At 39.2% G+C, this 26862-nt stretch overlaps 1 protein-coding gene across 7 annotated transcripts in view; it reads left to right on the top strand.

The window, feature by feature from the left end:
- The window catches only part of nrxn2b (neurexin 2b), an 802710-nt gene that overhangs the window by 71611 nt on the left and 704237 nt on the right, over window positions 1-26862 (top strand). For all 7 annotated transcript variants that reach the window (XM_024287560.2, XM_024287559.2, XM_024287558.2 and 4 more), the window contains exon 2: window positions 21818-23048. In XM_024287560.2, the coding sequence (XP_024143328.1) occupies window positions 22337-23048 (712 nt within the window). In that variant the 5' untranslated portion in view covers window positions 21818-22336. The remainder of the gene's footprint in view (window positions 1-21817; window positions 23049-26862) is intronic.

Below are 26862 nucleotides of genomic sequence, written 5' to 3'. Positions count from 1 at the left end.
TGTGCACTCCCACCTCCTCCCACACTCCAAAACATGCTTCACCTGTCTAAATTGTTTGTGATTCTGTAGCCCTGTGACAGACTGTTCAAGGCGTATTCTGTCATTGTCCAGCAGTATCTGGGATAGGCCCCAGCAGCCCTGTGACCCCAAAAGGGCTTTAAATGGGTTACTGACCAGTTTATTGACATGGACAAAACTATAAGCCCAAAAACAATGATAACACTGCTAAGCATTACTCTGTTTAGTTGTAAAGTTTTTCAATTCTCACTGTAACTCAAATCCTAACAGTCAGAAAAAAAATTTAGCAACTTTTTCTGGTGTTTTTGTAAATTTGTGGCAACTTTGCCTTGAATGAATGTGAAAACAGTCATGGGTCTGATGAATACACTAGTCGATTGCTACATCGCAGTTCACTTTTTGCAATACATTCTCATCCCCAAGTCGTCACATATTGATGTTTGGTTATTCCTTGTGCTCTCTTATGGGGTCCAGATGACACCACCCTTACATGACAAAAGTGGAAAAGGCAGATAAATGTCATGGTAAATAATGTATGCTTGTATAGCGCTTTTCTACCTTCCTAGAAGACCCAAAGCGCTTTACAGTCACAGACCCATTCACACTCTGGTGGTCGGCTCTACTGCCGAACACTGGTGCCAACCTTCCACCAGAGGCAATGTGGGGTTCAGTGTTTTGCCCAAGGACACTTCGACACATGGGTGGGTACGTTTTCTAATCACGAGTCTCCCACTGCACCACAGCCGCCTCATGGACACCAGTGAAGATAAAAAAAATCCTTGGAATAAAAGTTCAGTTTTTTGGGTCCAGATGACCTCACTTTTAATGTAAACATGCCTAGGATAGCACACGGGTTAAGGACCCTCCGCGTCAAAAATTGGTGTTCTGGCTGTCCTTAACTCATCTTTTTTGTTTTTTGTTTTTTGTTTTTCTTTGACGTGCTGACTCTTTGTAGAATCGAGGGTCCGCAACCCTTGGGATGCGGTACCGGACGTGAACTTGTCCTCAGGACGTGCCCGGTACCAGTACCCTAACCCAGTCTCTGCACCGGACGCGGTACCAGATGGGTTAGAGTACTGGTGTGCTCCGCGTCCCGGTACTGGATCGGTTCCAGTTTGCAGTCTGAAGGTTGGGGACTTGTGATTTAATATGAGCAGCCAGCACTTCAAAAAACATTACGGACACCCAGAAAGCCAATTTTTGACGTGGAGGGGTCTTCAACCAAACGTCACTATGTGAAAACTTGGGAATGTCAAGGTGAGTAGACAGATCCCAGAGCAGAGTCAGACGTGATGGTTAAGTAGTGATGTTTTTTTTTGCCTCACAATGACAAAAGACAACAAAAGGAAGCAGACTGGCAGCAGAGGCAGGGACTTGGCCGACAAAAGCTTACGGGAACCAGGAAGGGGAATAACCTGGCAGGTTGGAGGAGCCAGGGAGAGGCTTTTGAAGGAGCAGAAATTAAAGATGGGAAGCAGGTGTGCAAGGCCACCAGGTAGAGAAAGCCACACCTCCTGCCTCGCTCTACCCATAACAGGGAATGAGAAGGTGTTGCCTTTTGTGGTCTAGTGTTTTGGTTTTTATGCCCTAATAGATTGTGGACTGTGTCAGTCAATATTCTCTGTGCCGCATCTACTGTACAGAATGCATTCAGTTTTCCAAATGTTCATAAATCCTTGATTTGAATTAGATCTTTGTTTTCACACTGTAATAGTGGACTTCTTATTTCATGAAGGTTTGAACTTTGAGAGGTTAAGCAAGAGAGAAATGTATGAAAATGTCTGTCTGAGAGAAGTGTGTATAGTGAGGGGTTTTACAGCCATAAAACATTAATAATTCTACTTTGTGGATTTTGCAGGTTGTTTTTAGAACCTGCGAAAAAACGAAGGATGCTGTATTAATGAATATATACGGCCTCAGTACACCATTAGTAGAGTTTAGACCCTTCATCCACTTCACGCAGCAGAACTTCTAGGAACGCCATATCCAGTCTTTGAGTCCAGACTAAAGCTGCCATGAAGTGTGTGTACTAGGGGTGTGCCAAAATATCGATATTGCGATATTTCGCAATATTTATCAATCTTTTAGTTTAGTTTGAAGAGGCTCTAAAACGTTATAGTCATCATCCTTTGGTGACACATTCCTTTGGAGGTAGATAGGGGGCGCACCTTGCGCCAATGTGTCTGGGAGCTACTTGAATTATTTAAATTTGTTCTGTTGTTTACAACAAGTTTGCACTAAGTAGTGGCACTGCTGTTCATGTTTACTATTGTTAAAACCAGATTTTACAGATAATTCCAATTCAATTGATGTCAATCCTTGTCAAAGACATAGCATTACTGATTTGCACAAAAGTGTCTATTATTTGTTGCACAAAATAAGACATAAGTTGTTTATTATTATTGTGTTCAAGCTTAAAATAAATGGAGATGTATTTTTCTGAAAATATATGTTTTCTTCAATATATTGTGAGTTATTAGAGATGGTTTCTTCCAATTATTGCAGGATTGTGATATAATCAATATTGTGAGGCATGTATCGCATATTATGAGGTATCCAGTGATTCCCAGTCCTAGTGTGTACTCAGTCCTTTCATTCAAACTAGAGAACGTCAGGATTCCAAATGATACCACAAACATGCAACAAAAGACCCCCAATGCTGAGGCAGCTCTTCAGCCAAAACGCACTTTATTTTGAAAGGCATTTTGGTGAGAGATGACAGCACTACACTTTCAAACTGTTATCAAAATCAATATTTGTATCGATAATTGAATTTATTTTTAGTCTCATCCACACGCGAGGCAGCGAGTCATTTATATAGAATGTTGATCACTTAATGTGTAACCAGATTTATGAATTCAATAACATGCCTGTGGTTCTCACGTGTGTGGAGACACATAATGGAAGTCATTACTCTTCTGTCCAGAGCTCATTTCTAATAGTGCATTAGTATGCTCCTAATGGCAGTGTTGCTGCAGAACACTCAAATAGCTGCTGTTGTTTTTCCTGGTTTCATCCTCTTCTCGTCCCTCTTGATGTCACTTCACTTCTATGTTTCTGCGTCTATCCTCTTGTTGCTCCCTTCATCGCCACCCCCGCCTCCCGTGTTTGCTGCTTTCTCTCCTTGTGCTTGACGAGGCTGAATTAGCTCCAGCCTTCAACAGGGATCTGCCTGTAATGAAGCCTTTGTGTTTGTACTCTGAGCCGGCACAGTTTGGAAATTGAATTGGATGTTCCCTCTCTGCTCCGTTCCTCTTACTTTCTGCTCCCAACACGGTTCAGGCTTTCTCCATTATCTTCTGCATTCTTCATAACAATGCTCCACATTTTGCGCCTCGGTGTATAAGGGCATGTTTTTGGCATGCATGCAAATTCTTTCTCTCACCTGGTTGCATAATGAGCCTCAAAAAGTTGCATCCATACATAGTTGTAACTGAGGTATAAATGCAGGTGGCAGCCACTTGCCCAGACATAGATTTCCATTTTCATAAATAGACTGCCCCTCTTGCTGGGTTCACTGCCAATTTTTTTGCTAATGTGCTATTCTGGAACTCAGAACTCCCTCTGCACCCTGACTTGTTATCCTCTCATGAACACTTTTCCATCTTTGTAACTCTACCCAGAAGCCCTGACATTTTTTTTTTCTTTCTGAAAGTCTATTCCTGTTTTGAATGAGTCTCACTTTTTGCCTCACTCTTCCATCTGGCAAATCACTGACACATAAATATGTTTGTGACTGTTTCACGTCTGCGTCTTTGGCTTCTTTTTTTTCCACTCAGCAGGAAATTGTCTCACATGATGCGTTTTAGCTGCTGCGTCCCACACCTTCTGTTTTCCGATTAGGGCGGAGTATCACTCCCAAAATCCACTAAATCACAACTTAATCAAAAAAAAGAAATGATTTGTGAAACTTTCATTCAAAACAGATTTTATTTAATTTGATTAATAAAGGGTATCCAATTGGTGGCTGACTCCGCCCACAGCCAAAATGGAATATCCAGTCAGAGAGGTGGGGTTTGGGAAAAGGACTGTTGTCTTTACTGGAGCTGCAGATCATGACGTGAAATTTCTGAAACTTTCATGGTTTGACGCACACAAAATTCAACTATAATACATAAATTCAACCTGTAGGGGGCCGCACACAGACATTTTTGAGTGCATTTTTAAGAATTAAACAAGTTTATTTAAATGTATATAAAATCTGGCAACGGCTAACAGACAAAACTTTTAAAGACCCATTTATAGAGGTCAACAGCCAAAAAAAAGTTGATTTAGGGTTTGGGTTAAAAACAAATTTTAGATCATTGCTACATGAAATTCTTATCATTAGGTAAGAACTAAAAACAAAATAAATAAATTACTTTTTGAGAAATCGATTCATGAACTTTATGAGTTAAGATTGATTTTTAAAGCAAAGCTCAACTCGATATTAATTTCTTGATAATCCAGCCCTAGAATAAAATATTTAGGAAAATACATTTGCAAATGTAAAATAAGCATGAACAAATACGTTTTTTTTTTCTTGTGATATTCCTACAACCCAAATGTCACTTTTCTATTTTTCTTTCTTGATTTCTTTAAGATGTGGAAATTGATTTTTTTTTTCATTTGTTTTCTTCTCAAATTGTCTTTAATTTCAGAGTAAGCAGCACATCCCTAAAACATGCTGCTACTAGCACAGAATTGAAAATACTGGGATGCAATTTTTAGGGTATGAAAATGTTTTCCTGAATAGTAAGAATGATTGCATGGCTGTAATCTTTTTCATAACCCCCTGTAGCCTGAATTTATTTTTTACAGATGAAAAGGCAATGTTTTTATTTTCAGTAGATGCTAAATTAGGGTAAGTTTGAAGCAGAAGTGGTTTGATGCTTAGTAGCATCAAAAGGTAACAAGAGGTTAACAAAGACAGTAAGAAAGCAGGTTGCATGACTGGTTTCAACATGAATAAAAAGGTAGCAAAGGTTGAAAGGGCAGCTGTTATAAATGTATATATATATATATATGTTTATAAATTTGCATGTCTTATGTTTCTGGCAGGCTTTAGGAAGCTCCAACAGTTTGTGAAGAAGGGTGTGAAAAAGTTTGGGGGAAAAAAAAGATTGATTATTAATAACTTTAAGAAGTTCCTAGTTTAAAAAAACTGCTGCCCCCCTGACTCAGGCCTGGATGAGCGGAAGAAGATGGATGGATGGATAGTATAAAAAAATGGTATCCATCCATCAATCTTTTTCCGCTCATCCGGGACTTGGTCGTGGGGGCAGCATTCTAAGCAAAGATCCCCAGATTTCCCTCTCCCTGGTCACTTCCTCCAGCTCTTCTGGGGGGACCCCGGGACGTTCCCAGGCCAGCCGAGAGACATAGTCTCTTCAGTGTGTCCTGGATCTTTCCCGGTGTCTCAACCCAGTGGGACATGCTCAGAACACCTCCCCAGGAAGGCTGCAGGAGGCATCCAACCCAGATGCCCGATCCACCTCAACTGGCTCCGCTCGATATGGAACCACCATCTTAACGTGGTGAAGGGCTTTGAGTCCTCTAGTGATCCCTGGGACCTTTGACCATGGTAGGGTCTCCCATAGCAGACAGGTCATCAGATCAAAGATCCCGTTACGTTGCCGGGATTGGCATCAACAGGGCCTCACCCTGGAGCCAGGCCTGGGGTTCTGCTGGATGATGGCCGCTTCCATAGTGTTTCTATGTCTCTGTGACTGAGCTTGAAGGCTGTCCCACATTAACCCGGGGGGGGGGGTTATCACTCTCCCCCTTGAAGTCCGGGAGGTTCTGCAGCCAGAGAACCGCTGCGCTGCGACAGGACAAGAACGCTCGTATTAGATTAGTATTTTACCCACTGATCAGGTCACTGAAAACGTCATGTGCCCAAGGCTGAGTTCCTGATTGGCTGATGCGACGCAGTCACACTTCAGTGATCTGCTATGAAATGCAGTCAGACATTCAAGTACTGTGCCGCGCATGCTTGTCCCATAAGTGGTGTTATATGACCCCATCCACAATTACAGGGAAGGTAAAGGGATTGGCTTGAACTTCAAAGTACTAAACAGAGTAGAAGTGATTGACATGTCCCAAGACAAATAGACCTTCACTGAGACTAAGCACCGAATTGCGGAACGGTTTGCAGCAGCTTCTTTTGGTTTTGGTAGAACCACGTATATCATAATGGTTCCTGCTTGGAACAGAATTTCGCTGCCCGAAGGAGCATCAGGGGATTGCTCTCCAGTGGGCCCAGCACCCACAAGAGAGCTCAGAAGGGGCCGGTGCAGTGTGGTTTGGGTGGAACTTGGCTGTTGGGACAAAAAAAAGCAGATAATTAAACATATCGCTGTTAGTACAGCAATCCACGGACAATTGGCCAGAACTGTTATCACCACTTTTCAGATCTGACAGTCAAGTTTCCTGTTTCTCTTCTGGAGTTTTACTTTTCTGTTTTTAAGTCTTTATATTCTTCCACGTAGCAACTTCACAAGCATCGCTGGTATCGCCTCTGGGCCAACACGTCCCTTTGACTGTGACAGTATATCAAAGGATTAGAGAAGAAAGATTTAAATTTGACATTTTCACTCAGTTTGACTCAACAGAAAGAAAAAAAGAAAAATGAAAATAACAAAGGAGCAGAAGACGTGCTGCAAAAGTGGCACACAGAAGCCATGTTCCTCACAGCCTCATCGCGTCTATGCTTCTTACTTTACATCCTCTATAAGACGAGCTTCACACCAATTCTCCTACACAATCAGCATTTGCAGAATAAAACACACATGTGCTGCTGGAGGGGAAATCTCTGACCCAAATGTGAAGACATTATAGAGATAAAGAGGAAACTGCTGACACAGATCATAAACTGAGCTTTTACATGGAAATGCTGTCTTATGTGTTATTTTTTCTATCACATTACTGCAAGATTTTACTAAAAATATCCTCAGACACTTTTTACAGCATGTCATCATCATAAAAGTAAGAATAAAGGAGAAACATTCTCAAAATCTGTTAGAACTTGACTATTATTGATAGAAAAAAACAACATTCGAGTCCAGGTGACTGTTTGAGAGCAGAGAAACCTCCAGAGGTTTTACAGGAGCATTAGAGACGCTGTTTGTGGTAGGTGAGCTGCTTTGTCATGACTGAACTCCTCTGAATTTGTGGCGTGATGAATTGTCCATGAAGGAGAGCAGGACATTCATGACCAACAAAGACTCAAATTTGTCCCATAGACGTCAACCGACCAAAGTTATTTTAAGAACAAAACTGCAACTCAGCAGTGGGTTAATGAAGAGCGCTGTGTAGAAAAACTGCAGGTACCACCTTCCTCTGTAAAAAATGCTGCTTTTTAACCCTGAGAGTTATGAACAAACGTTTAAGTTCAAAGAGAAAAACACTTTCCATTGTTAGGGTACGTGGAGGTCTGAATTTGCATGACTTATAACCGGAGGTGTAAGGATTAAAGCTACCAAAGGACTCGATTCATATCTTAATTTTGTGGTTGACGTTTTGATTCATAGTTGATTTTGGTTCATTTTGAACGATCCGATTCGCTGACAAATGATCCAAAACTTCCACCAACCATCATTGCATCTGTTTTGTTCAGAGAGAAAATGTAATAAAAAGAGCAAGAATGGTATGATTTCCTTTCTAAAAAGTAAATTCTTCTAAATGTTATCCAAAAAAAAAAACATAAATAAAAGCAAAATAAAGCATAGAGAAACCAAAGTACATGAAATAAAGGTTTATATCCACGCGTTTTGCACAAGTTATAAAAAATATATTAACACAAAAACAAAAGAAAAGTGACTTTACACATCTTTAAACAGTTAAGCTTTCATTTAATTAGATATACTAAAAAAAACATTTGAAGAAAAACGTGCCAGAACGGTTGATTACAGCAATTGTTGACTGCACACAGCTGGAAGAGTGACTCGTGTACGGCTCAATACTCTGACAAGTACTGTGTTTGAGTTGTTTTAATTTTTGATGAAACAAGACAGCGACAAAAAATAGCAATAATGAGAGGCGCCTGAAAGGATACACATCTGAGCCCGGCTGATCAATAACTCAATTAGCCTCTCCTTCTCCTGTAATGGGGCAGTTTGCTGCAGTAGGTTTTATTCATTCATTCGTCCGTTCTCTGCGCACACAGACAATCCACGTTGCTGCATTTCCTAATTTGAAAAATAAAAATAAAAAAATGATTTGATTTGAACTCCACACCAGCATGTGACTGCACATCTCTATTGTCTGTGGGGATGAGAACATGACGCCAAAACAAATGCTTCAGTACTTCATGCAGGGAAACATGAAGTACTTACAGGTAATCAATAGGTTAAGATATTGACCCAATCCCCAAATAAGCGCATCATCAGCGATTTACATCACCCCCCTGAGAAAACATCCAAACCTTCTCTGCCATGGACACATTTGACAAGGTCACACTTTCCTATTGATCTGATGGACCGCTGTTTTTCAGCTCCTCCACTTGGATTCAACTATAAACCCTTTTCATGGTGACATCAGACAAAATGGCAACAGCCGAAAATGCAAATAGCCACTTCCGGTGTTTGGATTTAGAGCGGCAAAGCTGACAACTGAATGCTGCTTGACACAATTTGACATAAATAATAAAAGGTAACCTCACTAATTTCTTTAGAAAATGTACAATATTTATTTTATGAATGTCCTGCTGAACTTTTTTCATTTCTAGTTTTAGATCGTTCACAAATAAATACAAATGTGAACATTCCTTCAATATTTGAGGTTGTATTGAAAATACTGACCTTTCATTTGAGCAGATATTATTCTAACAGGTTCAATTTCGCTTGATGTTATTTGTACGTTTTTTTAAGTGCGATCAGCACAAAAACTGATGGAAATTCATGCAGCCAATAACCACATTGCTGCATGCTGGCTGTGCATCTTTTAACTGTGCCCAAGGCTACATTTATTTATTGTAATAAGACGTATTTGTTGTTTTTGGGGTATTTTAGGGGGTAATTATAAATTGTATGATTTTAATATGATTTTTTTTTAGGGCTTGAAATGATTTTCATTCTTGTTTACCTTTATTATCACGCAGCAAGAGCAAAGGGAAGCTACGTCAGAAAAGAACACAACAGTTATTAGTTTTTCTTCATTGGACGTATAAAAGTCAAGGCCCAGGGGCCGAATCTGGCCCTCGGGTGAATTGGAGGGTAAAATATTGAAAGTTATTTAAGGTTTAAGTTGATTTATTCTGGAATAATATTCCTGCATTTTTATTATTCATAATTATGTTAAAAAGTTACGGTTTTAAAAATGAGCTTTCTGCTATCTTTTTGGACTATTATATTAATATAATAAGATTTTTTTTTTGGCAATTGTGGAGTTGAGCTAATATTTCAGCTACATGCTAGCTGTTTTGGCTAACCTAAGTTTTATTTTAAGTTTTTAAGGCTAATTTGGCATTTAGCTAATATTTTAGCTGGCTATCTGCTTCAGTGTTTTCAGTTATCAGTCAGCATCTTCAGCTGCCAAATTCAGCTTCCAGCATTCACACTAGCATTATCACAGGAAATTATATATATCTAGTTCATAATTATGTTAAAAAGTTACAGTTTTAAAAATGTAGTTTTAGAGTGTTCATTAAATGTTTATCCTGTTTGGCCTAAGTTGTTTTAGATTTCGAGCCTCTGTGCGATTGAGTTTGACACCCCTGCTTCACTGTAAGACACGTTGAAATTGTCTGACTTTATCTCTGTTTTTAGTGATTTTGTGAACACGGAAATGTAAGACACTTTAACTGGGCAGAAAAGATCTTCTGCAGATCTACGTCTCATCCCGTCATGAAAGCTAGCGTTAGCATTAGCATAAATTAGAAGAAGAAAATCTGAATGACCTTCATAATCAAACCAGCAGCATTCAGTGAATTTCCTGTAACCTTCATCTAACTAAACTATAGACATAATATAACCGGAAGTCACTCTGTACACTCACCGTTTTATGCGACGTCACGTGAAAAGGGTCTATAAAGTGAGACTTTGTGTGTAGGACAGCTGCTACAATGAGGTTTCATTCCAGGGTTAGTGTTGATTCTACTGCTTGGAGTGGACTCGCTGATGCAAGTTCCCATTTGGTGGACATTGTCCCTGGTTTTTACAGCATGTATAAATCCATCTCCTTGTCCGCTCTCAATCGTCTTGTCACGTCTTTGTTCAGGCTCACAAAGCAGCCCCGCATGCCCGCGCATGTTCCTGCTCCTTTTAATTTAAAGGAAACCTGAATCGATGCTTCCAGATCGCTGTCAGTTCTGCCTTTCAGTGGTTATTCTTAGTTACTTTCTTCATAGCTGCCTGAAGAGAAAAGAGTAAAGCAGACTCGATACAGGGAGCTACATGAGAGAACAGCTTTGTGAGAAGTCTTTTGTGAGACACAGCTTTCAACTTTATTGCCCAAATCAATATGCCACCATAGGAAGTGCACGGAGTGAATTGAGAGGCCAATAATAAGATCAGAGTCTACGAGGTCTGTAAAATTAAACACATTGCTCACCTGCTGCAGATGTCTGTGGGCCTCGACTCTAAGTAATAATTGTGTTGGTGTCCTTAACATCCGTGAGAATCTCTTAGCTGGAATGCTCAGCATAATATCCAGAGCCGGTTTATTGCTTTGTTCAGAGCGGAGATCTCATGGGTGCTTGAGTTTTTGAGTTCTGTGATTTATTTGCCACAAAGCGAACTTCCATCAGCCCGAGCTGCTCCATCGAGATATCTGTTTTATTCAAGAAACTTTAATATGGCTTATATGCTTTTTGGGAGCTTTTATTTCTACGTGTGCCTATTCAGTGATTTGTGAAGGCCAATGTAAACTTAAGGGTTTTTCAAACTAAGTTTTGTTAAAGTTTAAAAAAAAAAAACAGGAAAAACTATTAAACTGACTTAAGTCTGACATATGCACCACGCTCTGTATCTCATGTCAAAATCAAGTAATTCTATCCGGCCCTCCAGATTATTTTATTTTAATGTTATTACTGACCCGATGTTATCTTGTACTCATTTCTAATTTGTATAATTTTGACAACATATATTTTTATAGAGAGTAAAATACTGAAAGTTATTTAAGGTTTAAGTTGATTTATTCTGGAATAATTTTCCTGCCTTTTTATTATTCATTATTATGCTAAAAAGTTACAGTTTTATATTTTTAAAAATTGGCATTCTGCTAGCTTTTTGGACTATTTTAGCATTTACTAAGATTTTTTAGTTTTGGCTAACCTAAGCTCTTTTTTTTAGTTTTTTTCGGGCTTATTTGGCTTTTAGCTAATATTTTAGCTGGCTATCAGCTTCAGCGTTTTCAGCTATAATTTTCAGCATTTTCATCTATCAGCACAAGCATCTTCAGCTGCCAAATTCAGCTTACAGCATTCACACTAGCATTATCAAAGGTAATGCTATATATCTAGTTCATAATTATGTTAAAAAGTTACAGTTTTAAAGTTTTAAAAATGTCGTTTTATAGTGTTCAATAAATGTTTATCCTGTTCGACCCGCGATCTAAGGTGTGTTTTGGATTTTGGCCCCTTGTGCGATTGAGTTTGACACTCCTGCTTAATACCACGTGTTTACTTGACTCATTCCTCTAATGCGCCATCCTTCCATTCAACCAATCCATCCATCCATCCATCTGCTTGATCATTCCTGTCCAGTTCTAGAAGCTTTTTACTTCACTGCTCTCTTAAAACAAACAGACTGATGGTCTTTGTCGTTCTATTACCCCCCTGTCCGCTTTGCGTCGGACGGTTTAGGCCTCCGTGTCATGCATTAATATCTCATAATGCACACTTCGTCGGGTATTATCCCATACATATATATATATATATATATATATATATATGTATTCCCTTTCTTCTGCCAATAGTCGTTCTTTCTTCCTTCTGTCCTCCTTTTGTCAGCTTGATTAGGGATATAACATTCCCTTTGGATAACTTGCTGAATCTTTCAACTTTGCTTTTGTAGAACATTTGCTGTTTAATCCTCATAACTGATTTTTTTTTTTTTTTTAGAAATGGTCTATAAGACACTTGTTGCCAAAAATACCTCATTTTTGGCTACATTATGAATTAAAAAAAGAGATGTTGGCCTGTTGGTCTTAGCCTGGAGCACTAACTGCTGTTCTCTTCATGCTTTAAAAGTAAAAGAAGCAACGAGCCGCTTTAGTGAAGTACTTTTTTTTTTCTACAAATGTTACATTTAAAAAAAAAACACACACACATTGTTCTGCATCCTAATTGGCTGTAGACATTGTCAATAATCTCCCCTGTGTTGTCTCCTGTACAGAATGTGTTCAGTTTGTCACATCTACATCAATCTTTGATCGCGATCAGATCTTTACTTTCATTCTATAATACTGGACTTATTTTTCTGTGAAAGTTTGAGAGTTTAAGCAAAAGAAAAAAGTGTTAAAATGTTCACGCCTGTTTGAGAAACACCTAATTTTAGAACATAACCTCAGCGATAAATGAGGGAATAGTCATAGGATCGTATGGCTTTTGACAAGATTTGCTTCTTTGATCAGTTTTATTATTATATTATTATATATATTTATCGCTGAGGCTCAGTACTGTCAGTCAAAGCTGGTCACTTGCAGGAATTGAATATCAAAAAAGTGGTTTTAGTTGATCAACAGGAGACAAGGAATGTTCCAACTTCCTTTTGATACTTTTAGTCTTAAAAGCCTTGAATTTGAACATTTGGAAATAAGATCTTAAAAAGCATTTAAAGAAGATTATATTCTTATTTTTTTGGTCTTAAAAATGGTGCTGTTTAAAACTCTTTCTATAAAACTTTTCTGGTCCAAATTTTTTTTTTTTTATGGCATCTCTGTGGTTTTAGAGTCTGATCATCGCTACGAAATGGGATTTACGTCTCTCTCTCCTCTGACGCTAACCGCCAATTCTGTCTCTTCCCTAAACAAAAACACTGAGCATGTGCGTCGTATACTAATCGTATTCTTCCATCCATCCACTGAGCATGTGTGTTGTATAGGGTACGTTTGATTTGTTCTCTGGGGACGCTCAATTCATTCACAGTCAAGTTGGCATATTTTCTCTGCAAGTTGAAAGTTGATTTGGTTTTTGGTTAGTTTGCAATGGGACAAAAATAAAACAAAAACACAATACATGAATCATACAGTTTCTGACCACAATTATGATTTAAAGTTCAAGATAAAGTAATAAGGCAATAGTAAAAGTGAAACATGCACCAAATAAATTATTTTTTATTTGTAAAAGTCCTTGAAAAAAGAACAATGCAGGGAAGATTGTTTAAGAGGAAGATTGCAAGTGAGGATGAAGATGTACGAGAGAAGAAAAATGAGAAAGGTGGAGCATTCCTGCATTTATAAAGTTCTTTAGTAAAACAATCCAATCAATAATTGCCTTTATTTTCAAAAAATTAAAATATTCAAATATCTCCAGTTCCTGGATGCCTGTTCATAGTTTCTTCGTCTTACTTTGACCAATCTCAAACTCTGGATTAGCGCACATGCTTCAGAACTCTTTTTAAAAATGTATTTATTTATTTATTATTATTATTGTTACGAGTTTCTGTTTTGTTTAATTTAACCAAAAGACAACATCAGAGCAAACCGTTGACTCAAATTTGTTTTATTAGTCATCAATGGTTTCACTGCACCAAAAAGTGAGTAACGAAGGTTTTCTGTAGTCTAGTAATGCTAATTTAAGTACTGAAATTTAAAATGTAATTGACTATGTTGCTCTGTTCCTGACATGGATTCTGTTTTTTCTTTATTCATGGAGCTGGGATTTAGGCTGAGAAATTGGTCTTAATTTTTCTTATGCAAGGTCTTAAAAAGGTCCTAAATTTAACTTGAAGAAACGTGTAGGAACCCTGATTTGGGGTTCTATGAGCTCTATTTTCTTCCTAACGTTGAGTCATAACACTAGTTATTAATTTGTTTTATTTTAGGCCTCTTTAAGGGTTCCCCACTGATCCTAAGCTGTCAGACCAGTGAGATACCAAGATCATTAAACCACAGGCTGTAATTTCAGACTGACGTATTTGAAGATGGAATAGATTGTGATTTAGCTCCATCTGCCCCGCATTTTAAGGCTTTTTTTAGGTTAAATATGTCCCGATCACACAAAGGTGCCACTCAGAAATAATCATTTGCTTGATGTTAATAACATCAATGTTGGCAATGCAAATGATTTTCTTTTTATGACCTTCAAAGTTCTTCATAATTAATCACACTGCAAAAAGAGATGCAGTAACTTTAGTACAATTAATATTAGAATTTCCTTTTCTTTCCGCGGTTCCTCTATTTTAAATCCATGTTTTCCTTCTTGACCAGGAACATTAAGAGTGGCTCTGCATGCTGCTCTGCTTAATTAGCGCACAGCGGTGGCGGCAGCAGCTTTATGCTGACTGATGGTGCACTGGTGAGCCTCTCAAAGGCCAGGATTAATGGCTCCTGCTTGACTTAAATATACTGTTAGTGGCTGTTTGTTTTGATGTAGGGCTTAGGAACACATGTGCGTCTTTGTATTAGCACACATTAAAAAATACAATTTGCATGTGTAAATATTTAACACTTTTATTATTTTTTGTCTGGGGTTTTTGTCCTGTGAAATCTGTAATATCTGTCTCAGTAATTTTTATTAGTTAACATGTTTTATCAAATTAACGTTGAAATAAAAGGTTGCTGCATGAAGAGAAATGAACCAAACTTAACTCTTCTTTGAGCTGTTGCCTGGTAAATTATTCAGACTAGATATGATTATCTGAGAGCTGCATGTTAGAAAATAGATGAAATCGTGGTAGAGGGATGATTTTTATTTATTTATTTATTTATTTATTTTTTATGAATTATCGCAGTATCATGATATCCTCGATATCATGAACCATCGCATTGTATCGTGACCCAGTGCTAGTATTGATGATGGAAACGAATATATAAATGTAAAACATTTTATTTACCTATTTTAATATCTGTTGCAAAGTAAAGATTGTAAAAGGGCTGGACCCACCACTTAAAAAAAATATTTTCTAAAAATACCAGCGTTTAAAAAATGTCGTTCTTTTTTTGTACTTTATTGATAGGAAAAAGCAAATATTTAAAATTGGACAAAAGCATTGCATCTGATTTCAAGTTGTGCCCTTGATTAAGAAAAAAAAATATATTTAATCTGTGACGAGTTACCATATTTTCCGGAGTATAAATCACAAGAGCAAAAAAAGGCAAATCAAGAAGAAGAAAAAGAAAACCGTATATAAGTTGCTCTGGAGTATAAGTCGCACTTTTCGGAGAAAAGTCTGACATTTCAGAACAAATCTGCCAAGTTTAGCTAAAAAAATAAATAAATAAATGAAAAAATGCAAGAATACTAATCTTTTTATGTCTATAAGAAAAATGTTAAAGTTTAAGAGGAAAACAATCAAATCCCATCCATGTTTGTTTTGGACGACACTTCTGCCACCATCAGTAGCAAATTCCTATACTCAGGTGCAGCGCCCTCTAGTGGTCGGCTAAAGGACAACCTATGTTTACTGGCGCAGTGGTTAGCGCTCTTGCCTCACAGCGAGAAGGCCCCGGTTCAAATCCCGGCTGGGACCTTTCTGTGTGGAGTTTGCATGTTCTCCCCGTGCATGCGTGGGTTTTCACCGGGGACTCCGGCTTCCTCCCACCGTCCAAAAACATGCTTCATAGGTTAGTTGGTGACTCTAAATTGCCCCTAGGTGTGAATGTGAGAGTGAATGTGTGTGTGATTGAGGCCCTGAGACAGACTGGAGACCTGTCCAGGGTGTACCCCGCCTTCGCCCATCAGTGGCCGGGATAGGCTCCGGCACCCCCGCGACCCCGAAAGGGAAGAAGCGGTCAAGAAGATGGATGGATGGATGGTTTTAGGTGTGATATCTACACAGTTTGGAATATGGACAACTTCCCATTTGAAATCCTTGATTTTCTCCTAAGTCTGGAGGCCGTAATGGTTAGCTTGATTTTCAACTTTATATATGAAATCAAAATACAGGTGTGAGTTGATTTTTGTTTTAAAAGAAAGTCATCATTATGAAGCAATGTATTTCATATAACTGAGCCTTATAAATGTTTATTTTTTCTTTCTGTTATGGCTTAAATCTATGTCTGCCTCTTCTTTTTCAGCATTTTTTCTCATATAGCTGTAGGTTAAATTATGAATGCATTTGAAACAGTTTCTCAGTTAGCATAAAATGGCTTAAACATTATTTCAATTCCTATGTCAACTAAACACATTAATTAGTGGAAAATCAGTTTTACTTCCAGCAAGTTGCATAAAGCAGCAACTGTCTTCAGATTCATTTCATCTGTGCTTTTTTAGATGATCAAATGTGACCCATTAATGTTGTGTATTGCAGTATCCTCTTTTCCATGCAGTTAAATGTAGTGGATATTATTGATTGCCTAATTCTTCCCTCTAAAAAAAAAAAGGCTGGCGTTCGTGTTACTCTCCCATCAGTGCAAGTTAATGAGTCATGCTTTGACTGCGCGTCTCCAGTGATACATGGACGATTTTACGGTCCATTCAACAAACTAGATTTCTGATCAACGTTTGGCCAACGCAGCATCACTGAAAATGTTACATTTTCTTTCACCATTAGCACATCTTTGACATACAAAGTGATCTATATGTGTAAATAATACGGCCTGCATAAAAGTGCATGAAAAGTAAATCTCATCATAGCAATGAATCAATGTTTCCCTTTAACAAGATGGTCCCTAAATGAGCTGGTCACTCAGATGGTCCCATCTAAAGATGGAGGGGCACGTTGGCACTAGACACATCACAGAGACAGCCCTGGTTAAAATAGTAAATGATATTAGATGTAACTTGGACTGTCAGAAACTCTCAGTCCTGGTACTACTGGATCTTACATTTTGATTCAGTAGATCACAATATTTTGCTCAACAGACTGAGAGTTTGGGGCATCTTTGGCACTGATCTGAAGTGGGTTTATTCCTATTCCTCACAGATCGTAGATTTTATGTAATTATGGATTCATGCTACTCAAAGGTCTTTGAAATTATCTGCGGGGTCCCTCAAGGCTCCATTTTAGACCCACTTGGAATCATAGTTTAGCACTTTTTGGAAAAAAGTGCCATAAAAAAAGTTTGATTTGCGTGTTGTGTTTTAAGCCCTAAATCTGTCATTTAGTTCATGTTGCAGCCAAAACAAGCAGCAGATCAGATCCCGACCTGAGATTTAGTGAAAGCATGTTCAAATAAGAACTTTGCGCCGTATTCTTTCTTTCATTAACGCCATGTTCAGCTTGGTCTTGGTCTCAGAACAAAACTTTAAAGTGACATTTTCATTTGCACTTTTACTATACAGATCTAACGTTTCTTTGGCTTTTTAATACTGGAGATACAACACAAATCATCCACATTCTTCGAAACACCATAACTCTTTAGCCGTTTACGCAACTTTCATTATTCCAACGCATTGTGACGTGGAGAATCCACTACTTCTACTACATAGGGTTATATGTCAGCAAAAAGCTGCTTTTCTATGCTTTGCAATTCATTGAAAAAATGGACATTGACGGTTAAAGAGTTAGTTATTTAAAAAAAATGTCAACACTGGACTGAGCGCTCTGGTGTTAAAGGGTTTGACTGCATGTAAGAACTAGGGCTGGGTCTAAAGAATCGATCTGAATCGATCTGAGTCCAGTAAACAAATAATCGATCTATAAAACTTGAGATCGATCTTTATCCATTTGCTTTTCTGCCAAATAAAAACAACACTTCTGGTTTGAGAGATTTGTTGAGACATGGTTTGTCAAAACAGAAGGCCTTGACAGACCATATTATTGTGTTAATGTGATAATTTCACAAATAAGTGTTAAAGTGTGTGAACTGTATCAGGTTCTGGAACATTTTTTTGATAGATATAAATCTTAAAAATGAGTTTAAGAATTTAAAGATGACTTTAGTATTTTTGTTATAAATACAACATCTCAATGTATGAAACAGTACAAACATTAAAACTGAATAGTATTGAATGAATCAAAAGTGAAAAGTGAATACATTTGGGGAAATATTGGTGATACCTGGCAGTCCTAGTGGGAACTGAACCGAGAGAGTTCGTCATCGACCACAGAAAATGGCTTGTTTTCGGCTCTAATAAAATGTAGTCAATTTAGTAACCCTTTAACATTATGGGCACGGCCATGTTGGAGCCTCATGATCCCAACTGGTCAAAGTCTTTGTTTGTATCTCACCAATCAGGAGTGACCTTGGATGAAATCCACACCCTGACCAATTGAAAATGGAATACACAAAAATCTGTCAGTCAAACATTTTAAACGTTCAACGTGTCCACCTACTTTTATTGAGGCTTCTGATTGGCCAGTTTATAACTTAATTAACATATGCCACAGAAAAAAGTAAGGTTTATGATATTTAAAAATGAATCAGAGCAAGAATTGTTATTCTGACCAATGGAATGACAGTAATGGTTGTTTATTTCTCTTTATACCATGGTCTGGGTGAATACTCGATTCTGATTGGCTGCTGGGTGTGCATTAAAAAGTGATAATGCACAGTTATAACGCACACCTAAAAAAGAAGTTCCGGTCACACAGACCAAACGTTCGATATCACTGCGCAGGCTTCTTTAAAACACATTTTCCTTCATTGTCTGGACAAAACAAGCAGTAATGGATGAACTTTCTCTCTGAACTGATGCTTTATTCAACTTATTGTAGCGACCAGCATTTATATTCCTCTCCTTTTGTAAGGTAAATTAATATTGACAAATTAGTTATTCTCCTTCTAATAAAACACCACTCGACATGAAAGGTGTGGTCTTCTGTTTCACCACAAGAGGGAGTTTCTCATTTTAGAGCAGCTCAGAAGAACGAACCTGCCGTGAAATGAAACACAGACAGAAGCTGAATATGTTCTAGCTGCTCACTGAAGGATTAACGTCAGAAAAAGAAGAAAAATATCTTAATTTGTCCGGGTCTTTCTTTCAAAACAGCGACACTTTACCGCTGCAGCTGAGGTCTGTAACGGCTTCCAGCTTCATGCCGTGTTCCATGTCACCGTGACAACAAACCGCATCACGGATCAAATGGTCCGCTTTTTTGTGAAAAAATGAGCTAAACCAAAGAAATAACAAGAATAAAGTACTAAATATTGATTAAATGTTTATTTATTTTGTAAATGACCATGGTATAAGCGGGATAATACCCTCCGAAGAGTGCATTATGAGAAATTAACGCACGACGCGGAGGCCTAAACCGTCCGACGCGAAGCGGAGGACGGTTGCCTCCGTGAAGTGCGTTAATTTCTCATAATGCACACTTCGTCGGGTATTATCCCTTACATAGAAGTCTATGGGATTTAGACCTCATTAGTGGGCATTTCCTGTTTGGAAGGCCAGGGGGGAGGGGCTACTGAACCTAGTAGGGGTGTAACGGGTCATGGATCCGTACGGATCACTAGCCATGGTTCGGGCCACACAGGTGCTGCGGATCCAAAAAATGACCCGAACTGTGACCCTGAAACCGTGATATGATCCAAACCGAGAGTTTTGTGATCTGTTACATGCCAATAATCTACTGTTCTCTAAGAAATTAAACATAATACACTTGTGTTCTAATTACTTTATTACTGATCAAACCACTGAAGGTTGTTTTTATCACTGTTTTAGCAGAAGGAATTTAAAGAATATAAGTTGTATTTCAATTTATTACAGTTTTTTTTTTTTGTGCCAGAAGAAAATACAAGTTGTAGTAAGTCATTTAGGACATGTCACACTTTTCATAAACATGTTAGCTTTGGCTTAATTTAACATTTTACCAAAATGAGCAATATTTTATATCACCATGGCCTGATGTTATTGTTCCTCCTTTTTCTTTTTCGTTGCCTTATCGCTCTCCTCCATCTCCCTAATCTTCCTCCATCAGTGGTGAGCTTTTGCCCTTTGAGATTGCGGTTATAAATCATCTCTTTCTTATTCCTTGATGTACTTGTACCATGACCCGAGTGCAGTCGGTACACTTGAGCAATGCTGGATAACACCGAGCAGCATAAGGACGTTTAGCCTATCTAAATGTACACTGTCTGCTGAAAATGAAATTTCACTTAAGAATAAATGTCTGGGCATAAGGTCGAGCTCGAGGGTCAAGATCAGCTTTTTACCAAGCAGTTGACTCTAAGGCACTCCACTTTGAATTGCTTCTGAGCTAATGATGTGTGGCCTTGCATATGCATGTCTGTAGTGTGTTAGCGAAGTGAAGGGCTCATTTGCAAAAAATATAGATGCCAAAAAGTCTGTTTTATTGACTTCACTGCTGCTGATACTGTTTGTGCTTGGCTTAAATTGATGCTTCAGGCCCTAAGATGAACACTGTTATTTGTATTATCTTTTTACATGTCTTAAAAAAATCACATTTTAAAAACAGTAATTAGGATTTTCAAAACCAAATGTCATTTTTAAATTAAATGTACCAACTAGGGCTGTGAAAGTTGTCGCATTAATGCGTGTGAATAATAGAACATAATTAAAGCGTTAATGTGTTGACGTCTTCAGGCGTCCTGCTGTGCAGCTGTGAGATCAGCGTGATAAAACTCCATCTAAAGAAAACTTTTGTCTTACATTCTGTGGTTGAGATTTTATTAAATTAAAGTTTTTAGGGAAAAGGCAGAGGAAGAACGTTAATCTGACGGCTGTAATGAAGCAGGAGTGCACCTGCTATGAGGGGCGGAGCCTAACAGAGCTGTCTGCTGTGAGAAATCCAATGAGGAAACTGACCATTATTGTATTTTGGGATGGGGACCGATATGAATTTTCCACAATAACAAGCACCAGCATTGCCTAAGACTTTAGGAAACTCCGCAGTTCTCCGTGAAAGTCCCGCCCACCAACGTCGCGGAAGGCGAGCGGTTCAGAATGGACAGACGCACCCCCACCTGTGCAGATTCTAGTCGAGCTGACCAGCTGGATCCAAATTATCCCAAAAAATGTTTTATTATTTTTCACAAACACAATAAAGAAAATGTATGAGAAAATAAGAAAAAGCAGAAAAAAGCAGAATTCCATGAAAAATGTCAAATAGATCGCAATGATTAGTTGTTGACAAATGTTTTTCTTGTTGTTGTTTTTTTTTTATAAAATGACACCTAAAACATTCATTCTATGTTGTAAAAACAGTTTGTTAAACATTTTTGTGGTTTCCACAGCAAAATGAATCAAATTTTCTGTTTTTGCATGATTTTGTGTCCAGTGTCTGAATATAAGATGAAAAATGACAAAATAGAGGTAGTGTCACATAGGACAGGTTGTACTGATTAAAACGATCCCAAAAAAGCAGCAGGTAGTCTTTCAAATTGAAAATACAGAAAATTCAAGACAAAACTGAGTTTTAGGACCTATAGGTTCCAAAAGGTTAAAAATAAACGTTCTAAATGTAAAATTTTGCATGTGATTTTATATCATGATTATTTGCAGATAATAATAGGCTGTCAAATAAGTGTGTGAATGTGTTTGTGAATGGGTCGGTGACTGTAAAGCGCTTTAGGCCTTCAAGGAAGGTAGTAAAGCGCCATATATGTATACGCCATTTACTATTAAAAAAAAAAAAAACATCAATGGCAATTAATCGCAATTACTTTTTCCAACTTTGCGATTAATTACTTAGTTTTTTTTAATCGATTGCAGGTTCTAGTACCAACCCATTGTAAAAGTGTTTTTAAAAAAGAAAGTATATTTGAAATGTGTCACTATTAATACAGTTTTCATTTTTTCCTGCTCTTCCAGATTGCCAGTATGACCACAGAGTCCACGCCCACGCTGAGGAGGAGAATGGGTTCGTGATGAAATGATGCGTGTTCCAGCTGACTCAAGAAAGTTCTGATTCTCACCAGATCAGCTGCTCCAACTCCCCTCGCTGCTGCTCACATTTCTCTCAAAGAACGCCATCCAAGCTTTGGGCAGCAGGGTAGAATTCCAGGAAATTGAAGTGAATTTTTTCCAGGAAAGACCAAGTGGAAAACAATCCCACGCTCCCCACCCCCATCATTTACTCTTCTGACTCTGTCGCAGAGGCTCTGACTGATGGGAGACCTATGAGGGAGTCAGGATAAGTGTTGGAGAGCTGAAAACTGAAGTGCTTACTCAAAAAAAAAAAAGATTGTAGAGCTTTGTCTGGAGTTTATTCCTTCATCGGATGTCTTTTACCCCAGTGGAGTTATTTACTTAAGATATATTCATCTGTAATTACTGAAGGCCTTTTTCTTCTCAGCATCTTGAAGAAACAGGACATTTTTAGCACTTAGCATGACGAGAGAATCAAGATTCCTGTGCTGGCCCCTGTGGCCTCTGGCCCTTTTCAGTGTGCTCACCACAGTGAAAATGCTGGAGTTTGGGGGGGCACCTGGCCAGTTTGCAAGATACGGGCGCTGGGAGGCTGGATCCATGGGCGAGCTTAGCTTCAGTCTGAAGACCAACATCAGCCAAGCGTTGGTGCTGTACTTGGACGACGGTGGGAACTGCGACTTCCTGGAACTGTTAATTGCGGACGGACGGCTCCAGTTGCGCTTTGCCATCCACTGTGCCGAGCCAGCCATCTTGCACATGGAGACGAGCGTGAATGACGACCACTGGCACATGGTCTTACTCACACGAAACTTGCGGGAAACAATGCTCATGGTGGACGGCGAGATGAAAGTGGCCGAGGTCAGGTCGAAGAGGAAGGAGATGGCTGTGGTCAGCGACCTGTTTGTTGGTGGAATCCCACCTGATGTCCGTCTCTCTGCGCTAACGTCCAGCACAGTAAAGTACGAGCCCCCCTTTCAAGGCTTGATATCCAACTTGAAGGTGGGAGAGATGCCTCCCACTTTGCTAAATAGCCAGGGCATTCAGAACGACCTGGAGTACCTCTGCACCAAACAGAACCCATGCTTCAACGGAGGCTTTTGCTCTATTCAGTTTGGAGAAGTTCACTGCGACTGCTCCCACACACGCTTCAAGGGGAAGTACTGCAAGGAAGGTAAGACGCTCCAACTTATATCGCTGTGTGGCTTCTGTTGCATTAGTCACGTGCACAACGCTCTGAGCTCTGTTTTGTCTTTTGGAATGGAGAATTGAACTTGGACTAAAAACATCTTTGTATCTCAGAGTTGAGATTTCTGAAGTAAAAATCTGAACCACATCATCAACGTTGGTGATTTGGTCCAGTAAATTAATCACATAATCATTAACAGATTTGTAACTCAAAAAAACACAAAAAGGCTAATTCCAGACGAGTCTTAACAGTTCTTTTGCTTCTTTTAAACAAAAGTCATTTTGGAAAAGTGTGTTAACAAACATCTTTTTTGACATATTTCTGTGTGTTTAATGTGTCCATATTTGAAAGTCAAGGTGGTTACTTCACCATCAAACATACTTGTGTGGCTGTAGCTCAGTTAGCATAGCAGCTTTCAGATGTTTTAAGGTAGAGGACGTGGCAGCAGAAAACAGTGCAACAGACTGTAAAGTGTAAAGTGCAATTACGGTAGCGGGACTAGAGCTGCATTGATAAAATCTATTAATCAATATGAATAGATTTTAACTCCATAGATCAATAATCCATTCATAAAATATACATTGATTTAGCACATAAAGCTAAAGTCTGCTAGCTTGATGCCAATGTTTAATGGAATTTCCCATAGGACGGCTAATGCTAACGCTTGGTCGACCTAAACATACATTCTAAATCAACATCTTTATAAACTCACTGACATGAATTTTCAAACTCTTTTTAGGAAATATGTTTTTAAGTCTAAGGTGTAATTCTATAGTGTGATCGCCACCTAGTGTCCAAACTGAAACGTCCTCCAAGAGAAGCAGAACAATGTTTCCAATGTTAATGATCTGAACATTTTAGTTAGAACTTCTCCTTTAGAGAATCAATGTAACTCTGGATGATATTAACAATCTGATTATTTCACTGATACATTTACAGTATGTGAACTGGATCAGATTAATATAGATATATTTATATTAGATTGTAGATTTTTGTATGTATTTCTAAACAAATGTGTATAAACGCGTAAACTCCATCCATCCATCCATCGTCTTAACCGCTTCATCCCTTTCGGGGTTGCGGGGCGCCGGAGCCTATCCCGGCCACTGATGGGCGAAGGCGGGGTACACCCTGGACAGGTCGCCAGTCCGTCGTGGGGCATGCGTAAACTCAAAAAAAAAAAGAAAAAAAGAAAAAAAATCAGAATTGAATCAATCCAGGCTCTTGTGAATTGAATGGAATCGTTTCTGGAAATTATTATGATACCCAGCCCTAAGTGGGACCGTAGTGGGGCCTCCAGGGCCGTTGTGTCTGCATGATTTCCAGATATCCTGGACCTACTCATGACTGATTACCTGGTGGAGGTGTGTCCAGCCAATGGAAACATGCCAGAGCAGAGTATGTTGGAAAACATGCAGGAATGTGGCCCTCGAGGCCTGGAGATCCATATCCTTCCTTTAGAAAAACACCGGAACCAGTTTAAGGTTAGGGTTAGGGTCGGGGTTAGACAGCATGCGTTTCCACAGTTTCCACATTTCCGCTTCCGGCTAATGATGAGTTTAATGTTGTGTTTAGGCACCGTCTTGTCTACATCCTGGTCCGTCTTGTTTTAAGACCCACTTCAATGAAAGTGGTATATTTTTTACATTTTCTTGGTTCATTTGTCTGATGATGGATGTAAAGAAGATTAAGCTTAAAGTTGCATTTCTGAGTATTTCTTTATTCAAATAGTTGTGAACCACAAGCAGATGAAAAAATGACATTTAAAAAGAGATAATTTGTTACAAAGAAAATACAATTGCCGCTGCTCTTTGTTTTCCTTGTCCGAGCTGAAATCTGGATCTAAACTGTACGGCTGGATAAAAATGATGTTCACCGTTTTTGTTGCTGCGCTAAAGTTAGTTTGGGGCTGTGAAGGGCTGTAGGCTAGGGGGAGAGTGTAAACAGATGGTTGATGGGGATTAGGGGCAGGCTTGCTCCAACAAATCATATATCCCGAATCAGACTCCTCCCACTCTGCAGAAACTATGGCCCAATCTGAATTCTTCCCTTCTCCCTACCGCTGCATTTAGCCCTCCAAAAAGAGTTCGAATTGGACCAAAGTCCTGGATAACGATTTTAACTAAAAAGGACAATCATTGTTAAAAGACCACTGGGAACCAGTAACTGCCCAAAACAAGTGTACCAATTGGTTCGTCGTACTGGATCCAAATAAAAATTGTTAAATGTATTTCTTTTACATTTTTTACATACTTGCCACACTAGATGAAGTGCAGAACCGGTTACTCAATGTTTCCTTGGTGCAGGATGTGAGTGCTCATCACTTTTCAAAGGGATTGTGTGACTCATGAGAAGACAAACCCCACATGCTCTGTTAAATTTGGCTGCTTTGATCCAAAAACCACTTCACCTTAAAGCTCCTGAGCGTTTCACAAGGTTCACACATCCCTTTTTGTGTTCTGTAATTCCTGTGTTTTGGTTTCTCAGCCGATTTTCTCCTGTGAACACCTTGTTCTCGCCTCCTTTTGCACTCGTCGTGTCAGCTCTCGTCAAACTGGGTTCTCTTTCAAAACTCCGGTTCTAACTTTCAACGACACATCCCATTTCCATATCTAGACATTTTTGACTATATTCATCCATTCTCATATTTTCCTTTGCACCACAAAATTTCCGCCTGACTTCCTGCCTTCTTTTGTTAAGGCTCGCTCCCCCCTGCATGTCTTTGCTCTTCCTCTATACGGAGATCCTCGGCTTATCTTCTTCTCGTTTAACTTGTGTCAGCACTTCAGCCCAACTTTTCCTCCTCCTACTCCTTCCTTCTGTCTCACTCATCTTCCCGTCTTACTTCTGACTTTTATCATTCCTTGAAGCTCGTTCATATTTCATTACAGCTTTAAGAGAATTCGGTAATCACTCTCTAACTCCCACCTTGCCTGATGTAATGAAGTTGCTGGTCATTAATGTTCTGAAACGTGGAAGGCTGCGTCTCCTCCGGGGAGGTTCAGACATGAGTGCTGGAGGAGGAATAGGCTCCAGCCAACTGTTTTATTAAGTCTCTGACCCAGAACAGCTTTTCCCAGGTCTGAAGTAATTGGAGAAAAAAAAATTGTTCAGGATTTGGATTGAAAAGTTTCTTCGATTAAGAATATTTAATGTCCGGTTCACACTGGACACGGAGGGGCCACGAAGCACAGCGGGACGGAGGCCGCTTCCATTCGGCGCCCTTGTTAACCTGTATGGTTCACACCAGACGCAGAGCGCTGCCGTCCCTAGTGGAAGGCTCGCACCGTGCGGCGGATCGTTTCGCCGTCTGGTCTATTTTGTGAGTGAGTGATCCGCGTCAATTCTGGCAGGAAGTTATAGCAACATACATGAGAAAATCCAGTTTATTTTCAAAGTATAACCAATTTTTCACAATAAAACACCGCTATTTACAAATGTGATCATGTTTTTGTAGCTAAACCAGGGGTCTCAAACTCGCGGCCCGCGGGCCATCTGCGGCCCGCAGGATGATGATTTGCGGCCCGCGTCTTCATATAAAAGATTACTGTTCCTGCGGCCCGCAAGGCTGATATGAATGACAGTTGCTGTGTGCAGAGCTGAATGAACCAATCACAGTGAGGTATATGACTCTGGAGGCGGGACATCGGCGGGCAGTCCAGTGCCTCTGTCTATCATTCATTCCCTCCTTCAATCAGCTGGGCGGAGGAAGAGCCATGAAGCACCAAGGGCGATTTGTGTGTCAAATTCACGTGCCCCGCGCGGGGAATTTGCTGCTCGCGGCTCGTCAAAAAATGTG

The sequence above is a fragment of the Oryzias melastigma genome, linkage group LG18, assembly GCF_002922805.2.
Source record: "Oryzias melastigma strain HK-1 linkage group LG18, ASM292280v2, whole genome shotgun sequence".
Lineage (NCBI taxonomy): Eukaryota > Metazoa > Chordata > Actinopteri > Beloniformes > Adrianichthyidae > Oryzias > Oryzias melastigma.
The sequence above is the reverse complement of the archived record's forward strand: the minus strand, read 5'-3'. Positions and strand labels throughout refer to the sequence as shown.